This window comes from Sturnira hondurensis, unplaced genomic scaffold (assembly GCF_014824575.4).
Source record: "Sturnira hondurensis isolate 20B ecotype Veracruz unplaced genomic scaffold, ASM1482457v3 Scaffold0001872, whole genome shotgun sequence".
NCBI lineage: Eukaryota > Metazoa > Chordata > Mammalia > Chiroptera > Phyllostomidae > Sturnira > Sturnira hondurensis.
In genome coordinates, this window is record NW_028074503.1 from 13,239,109 (window position 1) to 13,265,133 (window position 26,025).

The 26,025-nt window shown below is 37.8% G+C and overlaps 1 protein-coding gene and 1 non-coding gene across 4 annotated transcripts in view; both read left to right on the forward strand.

Moving 5' to 3' along the window:
* The window catches only part of GALNT1 (polypeptide N-acetylgalactosaminyltransferase 1), a 125,768-nt gene that overhangs the window by 56,300 nt on the left and 43,443 nt on the right, over nt 1–26,025 (forward strand). For all 3 annotated transcript variants that reach the window (XM_037033005.1, XM_037032995.1, XM_037032985.1), the window contains 2 exons: nt 2,338–2,579; nt 12,192–12,366. In XM_037033005.1, coding sequence (XP_036888900.1) covers nt 2,441–2,579; nt 12,192–12,366 — 314 coding nt within the window. In that variant the 5' untranslated portion in view covers nt 2,338–2,440. The remainder of the gene's footprint in view (nt 1–2,337; nt 2,580–12,191; nt 12,367–26,025) is intronic.
* On the forward strand, nt 19,317–19,419 carry LOC118980652 (U6 spliceosomal RNA). Its single transcript, XR_005065169.1, has one exon. It is a non-coding gene; the product is annotated as a U6 spliceosomal RNA (small nuclear RNA).

The window sequence follows — 26,025 nt, forward strand, 5'->3', positions numbered from 1 at the left end:
TTGGTATTTCTTGTTTAGTCCTCACCAGAGGACATGCTCATTGATTTCAGAGAGATAGAGAAAGAAACGTTGATGTGAGAAAGAAACAGTGGTCGGTTGCCTCTGACACTTGCTCTGACCTGAGTCGGAAATTGAATCGGCACCCGTTTTGGTGCACGATGACACTCCAACCAACTAAGCAACCCGGCCAGGGCGCTGTTGGTATTTTGGGGGGTGTTTTCCATATTACTGTGTACCAACCTTGGGACGTTGGCAATAACTATTACGTCTTTTTATGTGTGTGGTTAGCAATCATAATTTACAAAGTGATCCCACTGATTCTTCAAGGATCCACCTGGCACCACATTAAGTTATTACAATATTATTGACTGTAGTCTCTGTGCTATAGTTTATACATTCCATGACTGTTTTGTAACCACCAATTGTATTGAATCCTTTCACCCTTATCACCCAACCTCTGAACCCCCCTCCCCCTGGCAACCATCAGTTTGGTTTTTGTATCTGTGAGTCTGTTTCTGTTTTGTTTTTTCATTTATTTTATTCTTTAGATTCTGTATTTATGTGAAATTATGTTGTTCGTCTTTCTCTATCTGATTTATTTCATTTAGCATAATACCCTCTGGGTCCATTCATAGTGTGACAAATGGTAACATTTCATTTTTTTATGGCTGAGTCGTATTCCATTGTATATATGTACCACAATCTTTTTACCCACTTGTCTGCTGATGGGCACTTGGGTTGCTTTCATGTCTTGGCTCTTCAAAATAACACTGTGGTGAACGTAGAGGTGCATACCTCTTTTTGATTTAGTGGCCTGGGTTTCTCCAAATACGTACCCAATAACTGGGTGGAAGTGCTGGGTCACAAAGCAGTTACGTTTTTAATTTTTTTGAGGAACCACCATACTATTTCCCATAGTGGTGGTGCCAGTTTGCAGTCCCACCAACAGTGCATGAGAGTTCCCATTTCTCCACTTTGACTTTTTTGTAGATAAATTCTCTGTCCTGTCCTGAATTGTTCGGGTAAATACCTCAGTGCTGCCTGCCATAGAACTTGCTACATAAATTGCCCTTGTAAGGGGCTGCAGCATTGAACATCAGCAAGGGCCTTCCAAGCATATGCTCATGTGGCTTCCATGGTGGTCATATGTGCAGAGCGTGTGTTCCCTCTGTCCGCCTCCTCTGAGTGCGCACCTCATCTAAATGTGCATGGCCGGTCTTCTCCTAATCAGCAGTGACACAGGCCTTTGAGCCTTGTGCTCAGCTGCTCAGTGGATGAGTTGGTGATGACTCCCAGCAGAGTTTCCCAAGATAAATTCCTGTGCCAGAAATGTTTCTAGTCAAACTATCCCAAATGACTTTCCAGATTTGGTGATAGTTCCTCAACTCATTTTCTCATTATTTTAACAGATGGGGGTGTGGGGTGTGGGTGGGAAATAGAAACTAAAGATCAGGGAAGTCTATAAAATTACTGTCAGAGCCAACATTGGGTCTCAGGTCTTATGATACCCTTTTTATTTCCAATATAATTTCCATGAGTCTGTTTCTGAATGGCTGGTGACTGTAGCATTTTTGGAATGGGATTCAGTGAGACAAAGGGACAAGAATTAGCCCAATAAACTGCTATAATACATGTGCCTAAGAGAACGGATATTAGTCTTTGGGCTTTGGGCCCTGGCTGGTGTGGCTCAGTGGATTGAGTGCTGGCCTGCGAACCAACGAGTCACCAGTTGGATTCCAGGTCTAGGGCACATGCTTGGTTGTGGGCTAGGTCCATGGTAGGAGACAACCACACAGTGATGTTTCTCTCCCTCTCTTTCTCCTTTCCCCTCTCTAAAAATAAGTAAATCTTAAAAAAATCTTTGGGCCTTGGGAACTGAATGTGAGTGGTTAAAAGGGACTGGGAATCACTGGTTTCTTAAACTCCTGTGGCAGCTTAGCTCTGACTTAGCATTTACTGCAGTAATTGAGTAGAAGGCAGTTAAGTCTAATGTGTTTGATGAATAGGAGATAGTAGCTTGCTGTCATTTTAATTTGCATTTTCCTAATTACAGTGAGTGGAGCACTTTTCTACATGTTTACTGGCTAGTGGGGTTTATTTTCTGCCAAGTGCCTATTATTTCTTTACTTATTTTCCTGTGGGTTGTTATATATTGATTTGTAGGAGTTATTTGTATATTCTTTGATATTATTAATTTTTATGTATTTTACAAATATTTTTTAAGTCTGATTTATAAACATATTCTCCATAGTAAAATTTCATAGGCATATTACTCTTACGATTTTCTATATTCTGAATTTTTTAATTAATGTTATTTTTTTCTTTTTCTCTCTATAGGTTATGAATGTGATTTCTGATGAAACTGGATTGGAAATATTTTCATGATCTTTGTATATTTATATATATATATTTTAAAATTTTACATTTGACTTAAAGTGCCATGAGAAAATTTGCATATTGCAAGGTGGTCCTAGCCACCTCCTTGATTTGGGTACTCTTGGACATGTTCCTGCTGCTCTACTTCAGTGAGTGCAACAAATGTGATGAAAAAAAGGAGCGAGGACTTCCTGCTGGGGATGGTGAGTGACACTTTATCATGAAACAGTCCATTTGATAAGTATTTCACTGGGTTTTTTGTTGTTGCTGTTGTTAACTAATTTGAATAGTATAAAATTTTAACATTTCTAAGTTAATGCTAATCCCTGCTTTCCTATGTATAATGATCACATTTCCAATAATTCTCTAGTGGGTTCTTCCACACAGTTAAAATTATTAAAGTATTATGTATAGAATTACTAAATTCAATTTTTGTGTTCAGTGTTAAATGTAGTTAATTTTATGGAATTTATATTAGGTTACCAAATAATATAAGATATCTCATAATTAGAACTATCAAAATTGTGCAGATTGGTCCAACACTGTAATGCTGAATGGAGCATTAAAAATGTGTTATCAGGTATCAAAAGATGTATCTCCTTCACTCCCATCTTGGTCCTAAGGGGAGAAGTCATGGATAGGTGTGGCCTGGGGAATTCTCTTGATTAAAGGAGGAATAATAATGCTGTACATAGCTCCAGGTAACACTTTTAGGGAGGGCTTTTAAGAAAATAAGGCCATAGAATAAGGGCTGCAATGAGAACACTACAATTCCCGCTGTGGGAGAGACAGGAAACAAATATGAAGGGTCTAGGTAAGATGTGCTGACGTTTTTCACAGAGGACACTAGAAAAACTCAGTTTAAACTCCTTGTGTTTAGCAAACAAATGCTGCCTTTATTTATTTATTTATGTATGTATGTGTTTATTTATTTAAATTATTGTTCAAGTACAGTTTTCCATCCCCCACTCCCATCCCAGCCCACCCCCCCATGCTCCCCACCTCCCTCCCCTTTCCACCCCTCTTAGTTGCTCTCCATGTGTCCTTTTATTTATTTGTTTGTTTATTTGTTTATTTTTAATATATTTTATTGATTGTACCATTACAGTTGTTCTATTCCCCCCTTCATTCCCCTCCACCCTACACACCCCTCCCCCACCATTACCCCCTTTAGTTTATGACTATGTGTCTCAAGTTCTTTAGATTCTATATTGCCCCTACTATTCTTGCCCTCCCCCCATCTATTTTCTACCTACTGTCTTCTATTTTCTGTACCTTCTCCCCCCTTCTCCTCCTCCCACTCCCCTGTTGCTAACCCTCCATGTGTTCTTCATTTCTATGGTTCCACTCCTGATCTAGCTGTCCTCTTGGTTTGCTTTTGTTTTAGGTGTGGTTGTTAATAACTGTGTGTTTGCTGTCCTTTCACTGTTCATATTTTTCATCTTCTTTTTCTTATATAAGTCCCTTTAGCATTTCATATAATAAGGGCTTGGTGATGATGAACTCCTTGAACTTGACCTTATCTGAGAAGCACTTTATCTGTCCTTCCATTCTAAATGAAAGTTTTGCTGGATAAAGCAATCTTGGCTGTAGGTCTTTGGATTTCATGACTTGGAATACTTCTTTCCAGCCCCTTCTTGCCTGTAAGGTCTCTTTTGAGAAATCCGCTGACAGTCTGATGGGTACTCCTTTGTAGGTGACTGTCCCCTTATCCCTTGCTGCTTCTAGGATTCTCTCCTTCATTTTGGTCTTGGCTAATGTAATTATGATGTGCCTTGGTGTGTTCCTTCTTGGGTCCAACTTCTTTGGCACTCTCTGAGCTTCCTGGATTTCCTGGAAGTCTATTTCCTTTGCCAGACTGGGGAAGTTCTCCTTTATTATTTGTTCAAATAAGTTTTCCACTCGTGGCTGTTTCTTTCCCCCTTCTGGTACCCCTATAATCCGGATGTTGGAACGTTTAAAGATGTCCTGGAGGTTCCTAAGCCTCTCCTCATTTTTTTGAATTCTCATTTCTTCATTCCTTTCTGGTGGGATGTTTTGTTCTTCCTTCTGGTCCATTCCATTGATTTGAGTCCCAGTTTCCTTTCCATCACTATTGGTTTCCTGTGCATCTCCCTTCATTTCAATTAGTTTAGCCTTCATATATTCCTCTAATTTGTGACTATAATCAACCAGTTCTGTGAGCATCCTGATAAACAGTGTCTTGAATTGTGCATCGGAGAGGTTTGCTATTTCCTGGTCACTTAGAGTTATTGGCTCTGGGGCTTTGAGTTCTTCATGAGACATATTTTGGACTATTCATGCTTGTTAGGTATGAGGAGCGGAGCCCTAGGTGTTCACCAGGGCAGGGCAACTCAGTTGCTGGGTTGTGACGCTATATGTGGGGGCGGGGTCAAAGGGAAGCAATGGCGGTCCCCTCTTCCGCCTCCTTCCACCTCCTGCCACTGAGGCCCGCACGGTCCATCTCACTGCTCACTCCTCTGTTGGTTTATCTGTGCGCAAATGTGTGACCACGGTCAGCCTGCCCCGCACCCTCACTGAGTCCACGCTGCTACCCCGGCTGCCTACACGCCTGGGTTGGGGGATCTTTCCTGCCCGACCCTGCTCCACTGCTGGCTCCACCGCTCTTACTGGTCCATTTGAACGGTTTGTTGTTGTCGGACTTCCGTAGTATAGTTCAGTTTTCTGTTCTTTGGCTGCGTCTTTGTTCTCCAAACCTTTGTTGTATTCAGACTTGGTTGTGGGAGAAGGCACAGTGTTTCCACCTATGCCTCCATCTTGGCAGAAGTCCTATTTATTTTTTTAATAATGAAAATGACTTTGCATTGTGAGTCAGTAATTCAGCTATTCTTAGCTCTGAACTTTGATTAGTTACAGAATATCTGGCTCTACAGTAATTCTGTTTTTAGGAATTATGTATAAATTATTACTGTTTTAACATAAGTTTTATTTGAGCAGCCACATTTAAATATCCCTAAAATTCATCATCTACAATGGTTTATTTGTGCTGGTAAGTGTGCTTGCTCACTGTGATATTTGTGGATGGAACTCTGTAACCAGTTCTGTTTATTTCATTTTGGGGCACTTGCCTCAAAACAGGATCAGTCACCAGCACTGGACTCTTGTAATACCTAGGCTAACCCCGAACTCAAATTTCACTTTCCCCATAAGTTTTAATAAAATGTTTGTTGACTTTCCTGGTTTACTTTGTGGTCCTGTTGCTTAGTGGTTTTGTTGAATGATAAAGTGCTGCTTCCTGAACTGGAACTCCCCGTGTACATTTAAATCAGAGGGCAGGTATTACCATTCACCAGTAAGAAACTCAGATATTTTTTCCCTAAGAGAACAGATTAACTTTCCCGTCATCTCACCTTAATTCGCTGTTATTTATAGTGGGCATTCATGGTGTTCTATCTTACATTCGAAGGCATGGAAGTAAGAAAGAATGGAACCTGCAGTGCACCAAGATCCACTTGGTAAATGTTTTAAAACTGATTTGTGCAGGGCATGTAATAGGTGCTAATAATAGACCCCTGTTCAACAGTAACAACAAAAAGACAAAATTTCTCCCTTTGGGGAACTTGCAGTCCAATAGGAGAGAAAGAATAGTAGTGAAATACTGACATAAATAGCATAGTAGAGATGTGCATAAAAGCAGAAAGGAAGGAATGCCTTGGGGCATCTGGGAAGGTGCAAAATGGAAACTTGTTAGATCTTAGTAGTATCAGGTTGAGCAGATGTTCATTAGGTTTGATGGGAAAGCAGAACAGCTTCCAAGCAAAGGAAAGAAGCATGTGCAAGATCAGCAAGTGTGAGAACAGAGTTGATGGATAGGAGAGTGTGAGGAAAGTACAGATGAGCTCGGAAGGTTAGCAGGCCGAATCACAAAAAGTCTATATGGCATGCTAAGGGTTTTAGACTTTATCTTGTAGGCCTTGGAATGCCATTTAAGAATCTTAAACAAGGGAGTATGTAACTGGATGGGATTTGGACTTCGGAAGAAGTTTGGTGGTCATGTGACTGATGTAGTAGAAGAGAATGACAGCAGAGATCCATTGTGAGGTAGTTGTGAAAATTTGGAGAAGTTCTTGGCACCTGCACTGAAACAATACTAGAGGTAGAAAGGAAATAAAATATATGAAAAGTATGTAAATAGTGGTGCTTACAAAATATAGTGGGCCACTGAATATAAGTCCAAGATGACTCTTCAGTCTCCTTGCTTGGATGACTTCGTATGAGGTGGGGATCCCCAGAGGCTCAGAAGCTTTGATGACAAGGTGGCTGGATGTGTTGGGTTTGGGGTATTTCACTCTGAGGTGCTGGCAGCAATGTTCTGTGGCCGAAGGGTGGTTGAGGGTGGGCACATAGGTAGTAGTGGGTTAAGTCTTGTCTGTTCGTGCAATCGCAGTGGGAGCATGTGCAGAGTTAGAAGAGACTGACCCAGTTTTGGAGAGCCTCATGGAGCCTCGGAAAGAAGAGTAGCCTCTTAGGAGCTCAGAGGTAGAAGGAGAAGCCAGACTGGGTACGGTCATGGAAACCCAAGAGTGGTGTTTGTTCAGAGATTGTGCCTGAAACAAAGACCAGCTGTTTCTGGTATGTTTGGAACAGGGTAGCTTCTGACCCTGGGAAGTGCCAGTTCAGTACCAGCAGATTTGAGGTGCCAGTGAGGAGTGGTGATGTGTAGCTTATTCTGTTAGGAAGCTTTGACACGAAGAGAAAGAGATAGTAAAATAGTTAAAGGAATAGAGCCAGGGTTGGTTTTCTGTATATGTATGTATTTTTTAAATATAAATTTAAGGAGAGATTTAAAATATAAGGAAAAGAAGTAACACTTGAAAGAGCAGATATCCAGCAGATGAGACTGGTGTCAAAACCATAAAAAGAGGATTATCCTCGAAGAGGGTGTAAGGTTAGTACAGATTGAAAACGACTAGTGGCATGAGTATCAAAGAAAAGGGGTAGTTTTCATACCAAGTGCAAAGTGAAGAAGGGATGATCTGGAAGGAACAACTTGGAGCTGTAAGATAGCATCATTACAATCTCTGAGGAAAGGAGAATGAACAGTTTTCACAGAAAAGGTGATTAGAGTTAAGTCTGGAGTGTAGATAAGGAGATCTGGCATAAAGAAACTTTGTAATAGCCTGGGGGTGTCAAGATGCTTATAGAACAGACCAGAAGGATGTCTATAGGGAGAGGATGAGAGAAGGGCTAAGCAATAAGCTAGAAGGTGAGAAAACAGCCAAACAGAAAGGGTTTGAGAGACTAGCAGGTCCAGATGGGGCCTTAGAGCATGCTTGCAGCTTGTGACTTAGACAGCCTTGAGGCATTGACAGGACAAAGGGGGAAATGACTTGGGATAGGGGGACAGTTAGTGCTAAGGAAAAAAACAGGCTGAAAATCTGCTCTTCTGTGAGGTGTCAGTGCAGTGGAGGCTGAGAGGTCCCCAGTAACTTCAGAGCATTGAAGTTATTAAGGATCTCAACAGGTGAGGTTGTGGAGGTACCTCCGAAGGAATCTTTCACTGAAGGTGGTTGGGAGAGAGTGGCTAGGTAATGGCAATAAGGATTTGGACCTTAGTGGAATTAGCAAGTATACTCAGTGACCTAGAAGAAGTACAACACATAAGGTCTCCAGATCTTCATTTTCTATGCCATTTGAAAAATCAAAACAAAATCAAAAAGAGAAAAAAACAGCAGATATAACACCCCAGAGTAATTGTTTCAGTATCATACGGATCTCATTTCTGAACATTCTTTGAACTGTTTTACAGTGCCAATTTGGTGAAATTTACCATAGTATGCTCTATACATTGTGAATAAAGGTGTTCTATTTTAAAGTAATGGGTTGACTAAAAAGTCTGTATTTTTTTTCATAAAATAAAGGACTTTTTTTTTCATTTCCACCAATAACTTTATTGATTTGGATATTTTAAGTATGTCGGCTATCTCCCACATGGTATAACACTGATTGTTCTCAATTAATGTCTCAGTTTGATCACCATCAACTTCACGTGGTCTACCTGACCATGGAGCATCAACCAGTGAGAAATCTCCAGCATGAAATTTCTCAAACCACTTTTGACACATTGGATCAGTCACAGCACCCTCTCCGTACACTGAACAGATCGTTTTTTAATGTTTTAGTTGCATTTTTCCTTTCTTGAAATAATAAAGCATAATATGCCAAAAGTGTTACATGTTTTCTTCCATCTTCAATATTAAAATGGCTACACAAAAATTTACCAACTTTGATAAATTTTTTTAAGTGTGTGCTGATATGACAGCTGTCACAATGCAATGTAACAAAATTGTTTCAAGTGAAGTAGACAACTAAGTGTTCCTGGAGCCATCTTATGGGGAAAAAAGGCAAACAAACTTTTTGGCCAACCCAGTAGAATAGACTGATTATCCTTATGATAATGCTAAAGGCCTCTTATAAGATAGTTATTAATATACTTAATTTTTTAGGATTCTTACATTTACTTACTTGCCTACTTCAAGTACTACAGCATAAGTATCTTTGGTGACTAGAAGTGTTGGTTTTTGTTTTTCTGAGTCATTCTCTCATAGTTTTAACTTGTATGTTATATCCTAGGGAATATTTTACTTGATTTTCAGATCATTAAAATGTTGATGAATCAGATTTTTGTGTGCATATGCTAGACTTATTTTAGCTGTCAAACATTAGAAAACCTATAAGAACATAGTTTATAGACGAAACTTAATGATTAAAAACTTAAAAATGTTGTTCGTAAATGCTTTCAGAAACTCATTACAATTTTTTTACATCTTTAGAGCTTTATATACCAAACACATTAAGAATAAATTGAACATGAAATTGGAATGACGATTTAAACTGACAAGGATGTTGAGGTAGCAGAAAGTTGTGAGTGTGTTATATATAGTATTTTGGGGTTTTTTTAAACAAGTAATTTGCTATTTATGTCAGATCTTACATACCTTTGTTTATAGATATTATTTTATATATCACTAAAAAAGCAAGCACATTCTAGTTACCATTATAAGCCGCATTCTAATCAGATATTAAAATATGTATAAATAGCAAAAGAGAAAGCATTTTGGAAGAGGTAAAATATAGTGCATAACAACAGTAAAGATGATAGTTGTGTAATAAGGTAAGAAAATTCTTTGGGTGAAATGATTATAGCCTTTTATTGATATTTTTTCTCAAAAAGAGTATCGTATAACTTTATACATTTTTATTCTACTTCCATAAGAAAAATATATTTTTATTTAAAACAGATTATAGGTGCTGTTCTATATAACTTAACCCTCCAAAACTGAGTCACGTGATGATGTTTCCATTTTAACTTTTCTTTAAAGAGCCATCTTATACTCAGACAGGACACAGATGGCTGACAGGTGTTTATAGTCAGGGCCACTAGATGTCTCCCATCTGTATGTCACCTGTGCCATGGCATTTGCCCAGAAGGTAATTGTCACTTTCAGAATCGTGCTGCCTTCTATTGACTCCTCAGCATCCCAGTCCCCAAATCTGTTGGTTTCTCTTTATTTTCAGAGACAGATAAGTAAGTAAAGTTGATTCTAAGAGTTTTATAATTTTTAAACTTTTAAAAGTTGTATGAGCATTGTACTTCTGATACATGTCATATAGTTTTAATTATATTTGTCATTGAGAATTTTTAAAAAATTCTGTCAGTGCTTCTATTTAAAGAACATCAGGCAGAATTTGTTTTTGAAAACTGTCTTACATGGGTTTTCTATGGGTTTTTTAAAGTTATTTCCTAATATTTTCACACCCCTCAGTTTATTCCAAGAATGGGGGAAATTATTTTATATGTACGCTTATTGATGGTTCTCTGAAATAGATTGTTATATTCTAGACAGAGTTGTTAAAGACACGGTGATGCCGCAGATTTCGTGTTGGTAGATGGCTTTGTCCTCCATCCGAAACAGGCCTCCTGTGGGCGGGCTGTACCAGTTAGTGCTGCTCTTGGGCAGATGAAGCCTGAGGAAGAGAGGTGGTTTCTTTATTGCCTTGATGTCTCCAGTGTTGTGCAGAGATTTTGGGGGGATGCCTAAAGAAAGACTGCAGGAAAATAGAGCTTTCAGTTAAAAAAAAAAGCAATGCCCCAAACATGTTTTCTTCCCATTATTGTCCTCACCTCATAGTGCATCCATTCTTTTTAGACGGGAAGTTTAACACACTTTTGTCCCAATTTAGTCCATCCTAAAACCTGTTCTTCTTGGGATGTTTTTAACATCTCAAAAGCATATAACAAAAAAGATTTGGGAATTGCTGATCTGGAATACTACTCTTTATGTATATATCAAGGTATAACGTTACTTCTGATTAGAACTGTGTTTCATGGTGCTCCACCTCGCATGATACTTATTATAATGTCCATTGTTACCAATTCTAGAATTTCATTTCTATTTAGTTTCTTTTTAAGGATTTCTTATTACTTTTTAGAGAGAGGGGAAGGGAGGGTGAAAAAGAATGAAAAAACATTAATGTGTGGTTGCCTTCCACATGCTCCCCACTGGGGACCTGGCCCAAAACCCAGGCATGTGCCCTGACCAGGAATCCAACCTGCGACCCTTTGGTTCAAAGGCTGACACTCAATCCAGTGAGCCACACCAACCAGGGCTTTATTTACTTTCAATAGTACTATTACATATTAATTCAGTATATTTATGAAACTTATGTACAACACTGCTAAACTCCACAGAAGGTACATAAAACCCCAGCTAAAAAGAGCTCATGGGCTAATGTGGAGGGTTATGGTAAGACAGCTTTAGCAATCATTACAGTAAGAAATAGTTGGGTACTCTCCTCCTTGGGAGCATGCCCACGCCTTTCTTCCCTCTCAGTCCTACATCTTTATTTTCTCTCCTAAACTCTAAGGGTCCACACAAATTGTGCAACCAGGAAGGCAGTGGCATCCCGTCTCAGGTCAACCCTCCTGAACCTGTCTCCAAGGCCCCCTTTTCTTCTTAGTGAGCCGACAGCAGCCCCTCATGGCTCACTTCTTTCCCGAGTTGTTTCTGAAGAGCCGAAGTAACCCCACCCAGGCTCTCTCCTTTTGCTTTGTGTATCCTAAGCCAGTCCTTGTTTCACTGTCCCTAGCTTTAATAAATGTACTCTCAAAAAGAAAATAGCAATTGATCAGAGATATAGGAACTGGAGATGAAAGGATGTGGTAGTCAAGAGTAGTAAATGGACAGATTCAGGAAAGTTACAGGCAAGAGAAACTATTTTAGCTGGGCCTTGAAGGACAAGTCAGTGTTTGGTATTGCAGAGCTGGGAGTGAAGAGGAGATGCCAAGGGAGCGAACCTGTGTGAGCCACGGCACCAAAGCAAGAATGTAGTGCACCAAATATGGCACCAAAAGCAAGACGCCGAATATGGGGGCAGTAGTGAGTTGCTATTTGATGGGGGATGAATTACGGGGAGGGGTGTTGAGAGCCTAGCACAGCAGGTGGCTTGTTTGGCAAGTTAGGTTAAATTTCAAATTGAAGAGATTAGACTTTTGAAGACTGTGAAAATAACACAAGGAAGCCTTTCTTCCAGGGAGGTTCATGTGGTAACAGTATTTGAGATGGGTGTACCAAGGCAATGCAGTGATTCAGGTGAGTGGTGCCAGATGAGAAAGTTTTAAGTCATGACACTGACATGAAGTGGGGGACAAGGTAGCTCCTAGGAGGCATTAGAGGCGGGGAGAGGATGGGCTCAGAAATGGCTCTCATTGTTGACATGGTTTAAACTCATGTTATTAAACAGAAATGCAACTCAATTGCTATAAAATTGTTAAGTTTTCTCCTTATTTTAAGTTCTAGAGCCAGTACAGAAGCCTCATGAAGGTCCTGGAGAAATGGGGAAACCAGTTGTCATTCCTAAAGAGGATCAAGAAAAGATGAAAGAAATGTTTAAAATCAATCAGTTCAATTTAATGGCCAGTGAGATGATTGCCCTCAACAGGTCTTTACCAGATGTTCGGTTAGAAGGGTAAGTACTTAGTATGGTCCAATTGCATGTTAGTGTTAACTGTTCCTGAAGTTAATGTTATATCACTAATTTACTACTTACCCCCACTGAAAAGTAATTAAATGGTGATAAAATAATACCTCACATTACTACGGATCATTAGGGCTATGTATTTCAGGCTTTGGAAAGTAATTATTTATCTTAATAGGTTAAGATGGTAGGAGGTTTGAAACTTCATTATTATTACCAAAACATCATATTATCTACTTTTTACAAAAAATTCTTTTGAGTTTTCTGTAACTTAAAACAATGAAGTATGCCATTATAAGCACAGATTACTAAATTTTTACATACGGATATACCCGTCATCCAAATCGGGATGCGGAACACTTCCATCAGCGCTGAGACTTGGCTCATGTCTCTTCTCAGTCAGTGTTCCCACCCCAAGAGGTCGTCTTGGTTTCGACTTTCCTAACCATAGATGAGTCTTGTCCTTTTTTTGAACATTTTATAAGTGGATCCATACAGAATATATTCTTTTGTGTCTTTGAAACCTGTGTTGTTGCATATATCAGAGGTTTATTTGGACATTGGTAGATATTTGGGTTGCTCCCACTTTTCGACTGTTATGAATTAAGCTGTTGTGACATTTTTGTGTGTCTCTTTTGGTATGTATTGGGGGACTTAATACATCAGGACTTAAGCTGCATTTCTGTTTGGTATGTATTGTGGAAAAGAGATGGCTTATGTGTTTGTATAGATTAGCACATGCTGCCAAACACTTTCCCAAGATGGTTGTACCATTTACACTCCTACCAGCAATACACTGCTCCATATGAAGAAGGTAACACAAAGTATCTGGACTAGAGGACAACAGGCACAGGTAAAAAAAAAAAAAAAAAAAAAGGGAATTGTGGAAGACACTGGTGGGTTAAGTGAGATTATACATTGCTGAGACCTCTAACTACCGTGCCACCTGTGGCTCCCATCAATGCCAGATCCGTGCCTTCCCATCTAGGCAAGAGACTGGAGGATCTTTCTCAACAGAATTGGACTAGCCCTAGAGAAGAAAACAGACGGACACCAACGTAGGAGATTCTGCAGTTTATGGCACAGACTGATCACCCTGGTAGAAAATCATAGTTCAGTAAGCCTTACTCTTACATTCAGAGCTTATATTCAACTTTTTGATCATCCACGTGTATAACAAAACATAACCAAGAAACATCAGACATCACAGGAAGCCCTCAAAAATGAAAAGTATAGCTTAAAGCAAACAGAAACAGCAACTTGAAGAAACCAAAGATTATTGCGGGAAAAGGCTACTTATAAAGAAATAATAGTCCCAATGATACAAGAATACATATTACAACCATAAAACAAGAATAGGATAATATTAAAAAGGCTACACTGAGAGAACCAACTAGAGCTTTTGGAGATTTTTTTAAAGTAGAAGCAAAAACTCAGTAGCGAGTTGGGAAGAAATTTTCCATGAAGACGGGCCAAAGAAACAAAGTGATGGGCAATAGTAAAAGCAAATGAAAACCTAGGGACAGTGGAGGAGGACTAGTGTTTGATGAATCAGAGTCTCAAAGAGAACAAAATGTGGGGGAAGGGGGTGTTTATCCACAAAATTTTCCAGACCTGGATGACCCTGGTTTTCAGAGTGAAAGAGCCGTCATGTTTTCAGGACAGCAGATGAAAACAAACGGTATCCAAGGTGCTGTGAATTTTAGAACACTGGGGATCCTCCTACCCAAAAGACCTATAACTTAGATTTTTAGTAGAGAAACTATAGGTTCCTCTAGAGAAGAAAGCAGGTCACAATCCAAGGATCTTTAATCAGAGTGTCTTCCAACTTAGCAACAGCTCTGGAAACAAAGGAGCAAAATTCTAAAGGAAAATATTTTCCAACCTAGAATTTTATACCCATTTAAACTTACAGTCAAATGCACAGGTTAAATAAGGACATTTTTGGAAATGCAGGGTCTCAAAACACAGAACTGCCATACGTCTTTCCTCGGGAAGTTCCTGAAGAGTGTGCTGTACCAAATAATGATGTAAACCAAGGAAAAGGAGGACACAGGATTTGGAGACAGGAGACCCAACCTGTGTGAGAGATGCTGGCATCCTGGAGGGTGGTGAAGGGAGAGCCCTGGGCAAGAGTTGTGTGGGCAGAGAGGCAGCCTGCCCAGACAGAAGCGGGTTAAAACACACACCCGGGTAGAGCTTTGAGATGCTGACATATTTCAGAGAGCTGAATGTCTTTAGAAGAGATTTGCACACTTGGAGAATGTGGGATTGAATTACTAATAAGTGCATAGAAAACCATACCAAGGAAAAAACTTAACAGTCATTAGCTCCAGGGAAAGCTTTTAAAAGTTGTTCAGAGAAAGCAAAAATAACCGTAGCTTACTGCACAGCAGAGCAGTGAGTGAGTCATAATGAAGTAACCATTGAATATTGTGCCTGTAAAAATTAAACTGAGGGCATGGAGAGTGTCTGTTCAGCAAATTGGTTAAGTGGTGATCAGTCAACAGAGAAGCTTCATTGTACCCTTAGATTTTGCAAGCTATGTATACTTTCCTGAACAATTTAGGAATTATTGAAGAAAGCTGGAATCTTTGGGGAATATTTTAATAACATCTATGTTACAAAGAGCCTCAACTACTATTTTTTCTTATAGAGTTATTTTTGTAATTTTAGTAATTCCCCTGAGCACACAGCCACTCTCAACACATTTTATTAAGCATTTGGGTTTTTTTTTTTACTCTTTCATGCATCTCTTGAAGATACTGTTATTTTAATAGCCTTTAAATGTATTAGAAGGCGCCATCTTTTGGACCATGAATGACTTCATGATGTAGAGAGCAGTGTTTGAATGGTGTGGTACATACGCTTGCACACTGGGTTTCAGGCTTGATGAGGGCTCCTCATACTTGGATAAACTCTGTTTCCTGCAAGCTGCCCCTCTATAGTCCTCTGGCCAACTGCTGGGCCTTTGTGGAACTGGGCTGCTTGTGACAGAGAAGGGGGCACAAAGTTACTGCTACCTGAGTAGCCTTCTTATACCTTCTTGTTCCATCTCTGTGCTGGTACCCTTTTTTTAAAAAACCCATTATGGAAAATATCAAATGCATACAAAAATAGAGAAAATAGTATCATGAACCCTCATGTATCCATCACCTGCTCCAACAATTCCTAACAGCTTTGTATTACTCCGAGATGTCCTTCTACAGTCTCCGTCTTCTGGTATCCATATCTCTGTGTAGTCTCTTCCTGTGTTGTGTTAGCGTTGGTCAGTAGAGCCAGTAGAACACAGTACAAGTGATGAGTGTCACTTTCAAGATTAGGTTATAAATTACACTGTGGTTTCCACTTTAGTTTTTTACTCTCACTTCAATCTTTGGCTCTAGGATAAACTAGCCAACATGACAGGAGCATCCCTATGGTTTATTGCCATTTGTGATCAACCAAGGGAGTGAGATTAGAAGCAGATTCCCCAGTCCTAGGCAAAGACACAGCAATTGTAATATTACAATATGTTCTGAAAGGTAAGGACTCATTAAAAAAATAAAGTCACGGTACCATTTTCATACCTAAGAAACATTAACAGTGATTCCTTCCTAACATGAAATACCCAGTTAGTGTTCAGATTTCCCTAGTCATGTCATGTATTTTTCTCATTTTTAAAAAATAGTGTTTGTATCAGGATCCAAATAAGGTCTACACACTGCAACCTGTAGATATGTCTCTTAAAGCTTTTTTTAGCCTGCAGGCTCCCTCTCTATCTTCTTTTTTCCCCTTACAGTTTATTATTTAAAGACCAGGTAGAGTGTCTTGTATCTTTCTTCAGCCTGCATTTTGCTAACTGCATCATTGGTGGTGGTGTCATTGATTGTGTTCTTCTGTTCCCTCTTTCCTGTGGAGTGGTAGGTTAAAGATGTTTTGTACCGATATCTTTGAATCTAATAAATTGTGTGCATGTGGTAGAAGAGGCCTGAAATCTGGTCCGTCATGTGCATTACCATCGGATATTTCTATTATCTGTCCCATCTGTGTTCTCTTTTGGGAACTCCTGTTAGCCAGGCTTTGGACAGCTGGAATTGATGCCCTTAGTCTCGTATTTTTGTCTTTTCTCTGTCTTTCTCTTTGTCTCTCTCTTTACTTCCAGGGAGAAATCCCAGACTCTTTCAGGTACTTTCTTGAATTTTTTATTACTAAGTCTTTATCATTGCCTGACTTTTAAAAAATATAGACAGAAAAACTGTAGTACACCATTTTTATACATATAAATATTTGTGAGATATTCAGCATACCAGTAGCATTTTTAATCATTGTAGTTTTTAGAGTAATTTTAACTTTGGTTTAAAAAATAACAGTCCCATGAGGCAGGCTGCTGTTAACATACTTGAGAGAGATCACTACAGCCCAGGATAACTAAGTGGGGTTTGAACCTAGGCCCTCTGACTCTTGAGTCCATTCTTTCTCTACCTAATTGCTGAAAGTTATTTTCTCTCATTTTTAAAATTAATTCCTTTTAATACTACACAAAATTCTGGAAACATTAAAAGTCATGCATTTAGTAGAATTTTATTTATTTTTTATATCAGATAAATGTATCTAGATGATTTTGATGAAATGATAGAAGTTGCTAATTATAATTGTTTAAATAAGCCTTAGAGTTTTATATTTTTTTCAGATGTTTTTAGTAACTTTGATACTATTCTATAAAGACTAATTGGTAGTTCTTAAGGCTAATACGTATTTTGTTTCAGTTAAATAAAATTTTGCAAACAAAATATTCTAACATAATACTACTTTTTTGTACCTGTGTTCATGATCTTGTCGTTTGTTTTCTGCCTTCTTATGAAATGTAAACTTTTATGATACAAAATTTAGTGAATTTCCTGACTTCTTTTGTTGTTGTTTTATTTACTGCCTCAAAGACACGTGTGATAATTTGTAGTTTAAAAATGTGCTTTCAAATATTTGTCTTGAAGTTTTGGTGGGTTTTTTTTTTTTTAGTTTTTTTAAAAGATTTTATTTATTTATCTTTAGATGGGAAGGGAAGGAGAGAAGGAAAGAAATATCAATGTATGGTTGCCTCTCATGAGTCCCCTGCCAGGGACTGGCCTGCAACCTAGGTATGTGCCCTGACTAGGAATCGAACCTCGATCATGTGGTTTGCAGGCCCGCACTCAATCCACTGAGCTACACCAGCCAGGGCTGTCTTGAAGTATTTTTATTATGCATTTTCTTTTACTAGTGATCTATCAGAAATTTTATTTATTTTTGAAAAAGTAGCCTTCTCTTTTCCTATTTTATCAATTAGTTTTTGACTAAAAATATTCTAGAAAGCTGGATATTCTAGTCTAAATATTCAGAAAGCTGGAAGAGATAACAAACCTTTGTGCCAACAACCAGCTTTATCAAATCTTAGTAAGTTACTGTATTTTTTCATGTTTTACTTTTAGCAGTAAATCTTTATAGCTAGAATTAAAGCTTTTTGTATACCCTTCCCCAGTTCTAGTCTGCTTTGCTCTAGCCATAGGTCTGGTTTTTGCATTTTTTTAAAGATTTTATTTATTTATTTATCTTTAGAGGGGAAGGAGAGAGGGAGAGAAACATCAATGTATGGTTGCCTTTTGTGCATCCCCTGCTGGGAGTTGGCCTGCAGGGAACCAGCCTGCAACCCAGGCATGTGCCCTGACTGGGAATCGAACCACGATTCTCTGGTTCGCAGGCCCGCGCTCAATCCACTGAGCTGGTTTTTGCATTTATCATTACTTGGCATGTTTTAAACATAATAAATGCAAAAATCAGGCCTAGGTTTCTTTTTTAACTTGACAGATACTAGTAGAGCATATACAGATATCCTTCTGCACTTTTTAAAATTTGTTTTTGTTTAGGCATTGATTTTGAGATTTATCCATGTCAATACATGTAGTTCTAAGTCATTCATTTTAACTGCTTTGCAGAAGTTTATTTTACGAACGTAACATAATTTATTTACTATTGTTTGATTTTATGTGTATGTATTTGTCTTTTAGTCACTAATGGACCATGAAACCAATTTTGTGAGTATTTTAATTAGTGAAATAGACTAGGAGATATCAGAGTATGTCTCATGTGGTAAAGGTATTTTTTCATTAATCATTGTTCCAGTATGTATGTGCTGGGTTAACTAACATAAAATGTATTTGTTACTATGGGTTATAGTCAGAAAGACCTTAGATGTGAAATTACTATGCTAAAAGGTTTGTGGTTTTTTTATTCATTTGATTTTTTTAAGTGCTCCCATAGTGGTTTTACCAATTTCCTAGCCGCAGTGCGTGAGAGACGTTTCTCTGATATTCCTGCAGAGTGTGATAGGGGTACCAGTGGGACACAACAGTGGGCTGGATGAGGCTGGCACATGTGAAGAAGCTTTCAATTCTGATTGTGCTTTTAAGAGGGAACCAACAGAATGCTGATGGGTTGGATGTGGAACAGAAGAGAAAAGGAGGAGTTAAGAGTGCAGGCTATCGGAATTATAGTAATACTTGCTAAGATGGAAAGAGGAAGAAAAATAGAGATACACATATTTATAAAATCCTATTGTGCTGGGAAAAGGTGGAAATTGTAGTCATCAGGGACAAACGAATTGAAAGACACAGGACTGTTTGAGATGGCTTTGGAGTAGGTGAGATGAAAAGAGGTGACTGAGAAGAGGAGGAACTTCTAGCAAGAGTCTGAGAAAGACAAGAGGTGATGAGGGGGAAAGAAGTGCCAAAGAAGCCAAGCACATGTTTCCAGCAGGAAGTGGTCACCTATGTTGACTGCTGCTCACAGATAAAGTAAATTGATGTCTCCAAATTGACCAATAGATTTCAGTGTGTAGAGGTAGTTGGAATTTGTTGAATTCCAGAAAACAAAACTGTTTCTGGAATGATGGGAATGAAACCTTTATTAAAAAAATAGGGAAATTCTTGCTTCAATAGCACATATACTAAAATTGAAACAATACAGAGAAGACTAGTGCAGCCCCTGCATAAGGATGACATGCAAATTCATGAAGCGTTCCATATTTTTAGACATATGAAAAGATGCTCAGCATCACTAGCCATCAGAGAGATGCAAATTAAAACCACAATGAGATACCGCCTCACACCAGTCAGAATGGCCATCATAAACAAATCAACAAACAAGTGTTGGAGAGGATGGTGGAGTAAAGGGAACCTTATTGCACTGTTGGTGGGAATGCAGACTCACCCAACAATTGACCCAACAATTCCATTGCTGGGATTATACCCTAAGAGCCCTGAAACACCAGTCCAAAAAACCTATGCACCCCAATGTTCATAGCAGCACAATTTACAATAGCCAAGTGCTGGAAGCAACCTAAGTGCCCATCAGTAAATGAGTGGATCAAAAAACTATGGTACATTTACATAATGGAATTCTGCACAGCAGAGAGAAAGAAGGAGCTCCTGCCCTTTTCGAGAGCATGGGTGGAACTGGAGAGCATTATGCTAAGTGAAATAAGCCAGGCAGTAAAAGACAAATACCATATGATCTCACCTTTAACTGGAACATAATCAACAAAAGAAAAAAGCAAACAAAATATAACTGGAGACATTGAAATTAAGAACAATCTAACAATAGATTGTTGGGGAGGAGGATTTTCAGGAACTACTATAAAGGACACATGGACAAAACCAAGGGGGAGGGTGGAAGCAAGGGAGGGAGGGAGGTTTGGTTTAAAATATATATAAAAAAGAAAAAACAGGAAGAAAAAAAAAGAAAAAACAGGGATGACTTCCACTTTTTATAATTGTGGCCTTAGTGATCTGTACCAACTTCCCAGTTAAGTTCACCTAGAAAGTTAGAGAAAAAAATTTACAAAAATCATTTGCTTGAAAACATCCAGAGATTAGAAGGAAGTGAAGAATTCCAAGTCAAAAAATGGGAGAAGATGGAAACCCAGAGAACTTAGTCTAGAATTTGGAGGTCCCTTTTTGCCTCAGTGGTTCTGCTGAATCCAGATATATATTTGGATTCAGTATATATTTAAAAACTTAACAGTGCTTTTAACAGTCTTTTGATGGTAAGAAATAAAAACTGGAGTCTAGAACCTACCAAGTGCCTGTGGAGGGAGGGTGTGATAGCCCCTTTTCCTTTCCTAATGCTTTAGTTTTAGGCTCCCATAGTAATGATAGAAATAAAGGAGATAAACTCTTGAAGCTGAACTTCAAACCATCTCAATGCACGGAAATGAATTAAGGTGATTAGGGCTTACTAGTGCCTCTAGCTCCCTCAGAAGTAACTGCCTGGCTTGCATTCAAAAAAGAGCAGGCATGTGAGGAAACAAGACAACATGAAAGGAAACAAACAATAGACAATGGAAATAGACCAAAATGTATTCCAGATAATGAAGTTACCAGGTACAGACTTTTGAATGACTGTACATAATATTGATGTGTTCGAGGAACTTAAAAACAATATTAAAAATTTCAGGAGAAAACTGGAATCTATTAGAAAAGAACCAAATGGACATTTTAAAACTGAGAAAGTACAAAAATAAAAATTAAAAACACAGTGGATGGTTTAGCAGATTATACTAGCTGAAGAGAATTAGTGAACTAAATTATAGATCAGAAGTAGATATCCAGAATGAAGCATGGAGAGTTGGAAGTATGGAAAGTAAAGGCAAGACAGTAAGAGGTATGGGAGAAACAGTGAAAGGTCTAAAATTAACAACATTTTGTAAATCACAGAGCAAGAAAGAGAATAGAGCAGAAGCATTATTTGAAAGTATAAAGGCCAAGAATTTTCCAAAATGGATGAAAGACAGTAAGGCACAGAATCCGTCAGTCCAGTGAACACTGAGCAGGACACCTGCCATGTCATACGGGGGCACATCTTAACACAACATTGCCAACCAGAACGAGAGAGAATTGTTTTACAAAGGAGGTGAGTGGGGCAGGGAAGATAAAGATTACCTTCAGAGCCACAATAGTAAGTTCGACACCTGACTTCTTTAGAGAAAGAAAGGGGTGGGGGAGCCAAAAAAATTATGGTATGACATATTTTAAAGGTTGAGAGATAACCACAAGCCTAAAATTTATTTCCAATAAAAATGTCTTTTAAAATTTTTTTAAAAATTTTAAGATAAACGAGTTAATTTATTATCTGCACTAAAAAATACTAATGGACATTCTCTAGGCAGGAAAAAAACCCCATTGGAATACTCAGAGAATAAAAATGAAGGAAGAGCAATAAAAATGGTAAATACAGTAAATGGTAGATAAATTAATGTTAACTGTAACATAATATTTCATGGGACATAAAATACCTATAAAATCTAGAACAAAACATTTTCTTTGGGTGGGGAGATGCAGTTACACATTAGTAAAACCTTTGTTGTCAAGAAGTAAGTAAAAATAACAAAGGTAAGTAAGTAAAAAATAATAGCCTTTAATAAATCAAGGCTAGATGTTGTAATCTTTAAGGTAACCATGAGAAGAAAGTGAATATTAATAGAGTAGGGAAAACAGATTAGAAAAGAATAAATCTAAAATAAGGAAAGAAAGAGATTTAAACTACAATATATCAGTAGTTACATTAAATGGATTAAAGGTATTGCTTAAAAGACAAAGACTGCTAGATTCATTTTAAAATGAGAATTATATATTATAAGAGTCAGACATAAAAAAATACAGATACAGGAACATTCAGGGTAAAGGAAGTGAACAGAAATACACCTGACCTATGTTACTATCAGCTAAAATAGTATTCAAGGCAAAAAGCATATTTGAAAATCATTATTTAAATTCACCACATCAACAGGAAAAAAGGAGATGTTATGTAGTCATTTTAGTAAATAAAAAGGATTTGATTAAAAAATTGTCACCAGTCATTATAAAAATTATTGAATTCCCTGATAAAAGAATAAAAAAAGGTATCTAGAAAATAAAGCCTTACAACAAATATTTACATTTAATAATAATTTTGAAAGCTTTTCCTTTGAGATTTGGAATATGACACAGATGCCCATTAGCACTGCTTTTATTCAGGCAAGAAAATATGGCTATATGGAATGGAAAAAAGAATTAAAACTTATTACATGTACTTGCAGTTGACATAATCATGTATAATGAAAGTCCTAAAGAATTACAGGTAAAAGATTAGAATTAATAAGTTGTTTAGCAAGATTGATGACTTTAAGGCAAATATTTATAAGAAAAATCTACTGTATTTCTTTGTCAGCTTTCTAACAACAGAAAAAAATTTTTAAATACCCTCTTTAAAAATCAGTCAGAAAATATCAAATATAGGAAACTCTTTAAAGAAAATTCTAAAATATTAAGAAAAATTAAAGACCTGAATAAATGGAGAAATTCCCCATGTTCATGGGTGAACAACTCAGTATTATGAAAATGTTGGTTCTCCTCAAGTTAATTTATAGATTACTGTGTTCCCAGTTAAACACATGTGTGTGTACAAATACATGTACATGTAAAGTGACAGATTGGTTCACAAAGGTAACTGGAAATGCAAAGACCCAGAAGAACCAGACACACGTTCTTTTAGAAGAATAAGATTAAAGATTTTTAATTAAAGTTAGCAAGACATCTTAGAAAACTATAATAATTAAGATAGTGTAGTATTGTTGTGATCAGCAGATCAGCAAAACACCAGGGAGTTCATAACTGGTCCCACACTACTAGAACACTTGGTTTAGGATGAAGGCAGCGCTGCATAGCAGCAGGAGAAGGATGATCTTAAGAGAAAAGTAAACTGCTGGCTCAATCTGATATATTTAACGTCAAAACTGAAACTGTACCTTTCTCATACCATACAGAAAAACCAGCTTCCTGTGTTACAGATGTAAATATGAAGGCAAAGCAACAAAGCTCTTACAGGATCACATAAAGAATTTTTTATGATCTTGGAATAGGGAAAAATTCCTTCAACAGCACACAGAAATAACCCAAAAATGAAGGAAAACTTTGGTATAAATAGGACTACATTAAAGATTTTCTGTTCACTTAAAAAAAAAAGTGAAAAGAGCCCTGGCTGGTGTAGCTCATTGGATTGAGCGCAGGCCTATGAACCAGAGGATCTCTGTTCGATTACCAGTCCAGGGCACATGCCTGGGTTGCAGGCCAGTTCCCAGGAGGGGATGCACGAGAGGCAACCATACATTGATATTTCTCTCCCTCTCTCCTTACCTTCCCCTCTAAAGATAAATAAATAAAATCTTTAAAAAAATGAAAAATATATTGAGAAGAGAAGTCAGAAGATATTTATGATACTCATAACCAGCAAAGTGCTCAGATCCAGAATACATAAACTCCTACATATCAATTAGAAGAGACTGACAATCCAACAGAAGAATGAGTGAGAGACTTAAACTTCAGAGAAGAGATTACCTAAGTGACCAATAAACATTGACAAGATGCTTAACCTCATTTGTAATCAAGAAAACACAAAATCACAATGAAATAACCATGTCAAACACTGGGAGTTGAAAAATGTACTGGGAGTACATTGAAAAATATGTCAGTGTTTACTAAAATGATTATTAACATAATTCATGACCCAGCAGATCCAATCTCTTAACAGAAATACATGCACACATGCATCAAGAGACAAAACAAAAAAGTTTATAGCAGTACTATTTGTATTGGCTCCAAACCACAAGTAACCTAAGTGTCTGTCAGCAGTAGAGCATGGCCCAGTCGTACAATGGAGTGCTTTATGGCAATGAAAAGGAACAAAAGCTACATGCTACAGCATGGATGAATCTCACTGTTAACACTGCGCAAAAAGTCCCACAGGAATATATATGTAGAGAAATGGCTACTGCTGGGAAGGTCAAAACAGGCAAAACAGACTATAATGGAAAGTGTTAGGATAGTGATTGGTCACCTTTGTAGAGGAAAGAAAAGGTAATGGGAACAAGGGGAACTTGGAAATGCTGGCACTGTTCTTTCTTCACCTAAGTGGTGGTCACATGGGTGTTTACTGTGTGATAACTTGTTGAGCACTCAGTTTATGTTTTCGAACTGTTAGACTTCAAATAAAATCACATTGATGGAAAAGTGGGAGGGGAAGCAGTGGAGACAGCAAGTGTAGTTAGAGAACGGAGACATAGGGTGTTAGCTGGGGAGATGATGCAATCGAGGGAGACATCTTGTTTTTCGTTTTTTAGATGGCATATGATATAGTATGGCTGTGTGTCGGTGGGAACAGTCCCCTTGAGGGAAAATCTGAGGGGACTGTTACAGCAAGAGCATTGACCTTGAGTAAGTGAGGAGTGTAGTTGGCTTCAGACAGCAACAGGGATAACTCGCATTGTGCAGTCTGTTACTTCTGTTTCTAGTGTGTTTGTTCTATTACATTATGATGAAGTTGCATTAAAAGAAAAATATGATTGTGGATTTGACAATTTCTCTCCTAACTCATTCTGTTAGCTTATTTTTCAAGGCTGTATCATTTGATGCATTTAGGACAATTCATGGTTTTTCTTTCTTTAACCCGGTGTTTGCTGTATCTTTATTAACCTTTTCCTCTTGGTTTTGATAATACTGTACCACTTTTAGTCTGTTTAACATTTTTCAACATGTCTGGGTTTTTTTTCTATTTCTTTACTTTCACCCATCTTTATGATTTTGTTTTAAATGTATCTCTACTAAATGGCTGGATTTTATACTTTTAATTCACTCTAATAATCTTTGTTTTTAATGCATTGAGTTTGATGCATAACTATAATTATTGTGACTTGATATATTTTTACTTCTTTTAGGTTGAACTATATGAAATTGACATTTACTATTTTTGACCTTTGAAATGATGGTTTCATAAAACTCAACCTCATAAATCTTATTTTCTGTTTACCACCTTTTTAATTTCTCATTTTGCTTATTGATTCAGCTGATAAAATTTTTAGTATTCATGTTTTTCTGTCTTGGTTTAGAACCTGTACATCTTATTTCTATGCCTTTTGTAGTAAGACTTGTGATTGTCAAGGTGTGGATTTACATTTATCTGTGTGCTCAGTGCATATATTGTACTTTTGACCTGAGTGTGCATATTATTTAATCCTAGGACATTTCTAGCAGTAATTTCAGATATTGCTGAGTCACTGTTTCTTCCACTCTGTTCGTCTGGAACTACTCGTATGTCGATGCTAGAGCTTCTCAAGTCATACTGGTTTTTTCCTCCCTTCATGAATTGTGTCTAGATGGATTTCTCATTAATATCTTGATACCTGCAAAGTCCAGGTCTGACTCTGCCGTTTACTGGCTGTGTGGCTTTGAACAAGTTGCTTGACTTTTCTCTACCGTACTTATCTGTGGATAAGGATCTCTACAGATCTCTACAGTCCTTATCTGTACATTGAGGATCCTTATCTGTACAGATTCTTATTTGTAAAAAACAAGGGTTGCTCTGAGTATTTGTAGTGCTTTGAATCCTTCCCAGCACCTAGGATAGAGGCCTCCATTCAGGGAGTGAGCTGTAGGTCCCAGGCAGTCCTCAGGAAAAGCCAAGCCCAAGCATGCTTTTCCATCTCCACCCTCTTTGACTAATCACTATGTGGCTTCTGAAGTGTATTCACAATGAAATGTTAAATTAGAAATATAAGATTGATATTTAACTGTCCCCATACTAAAGCTAGACAGAGCGGGCAGG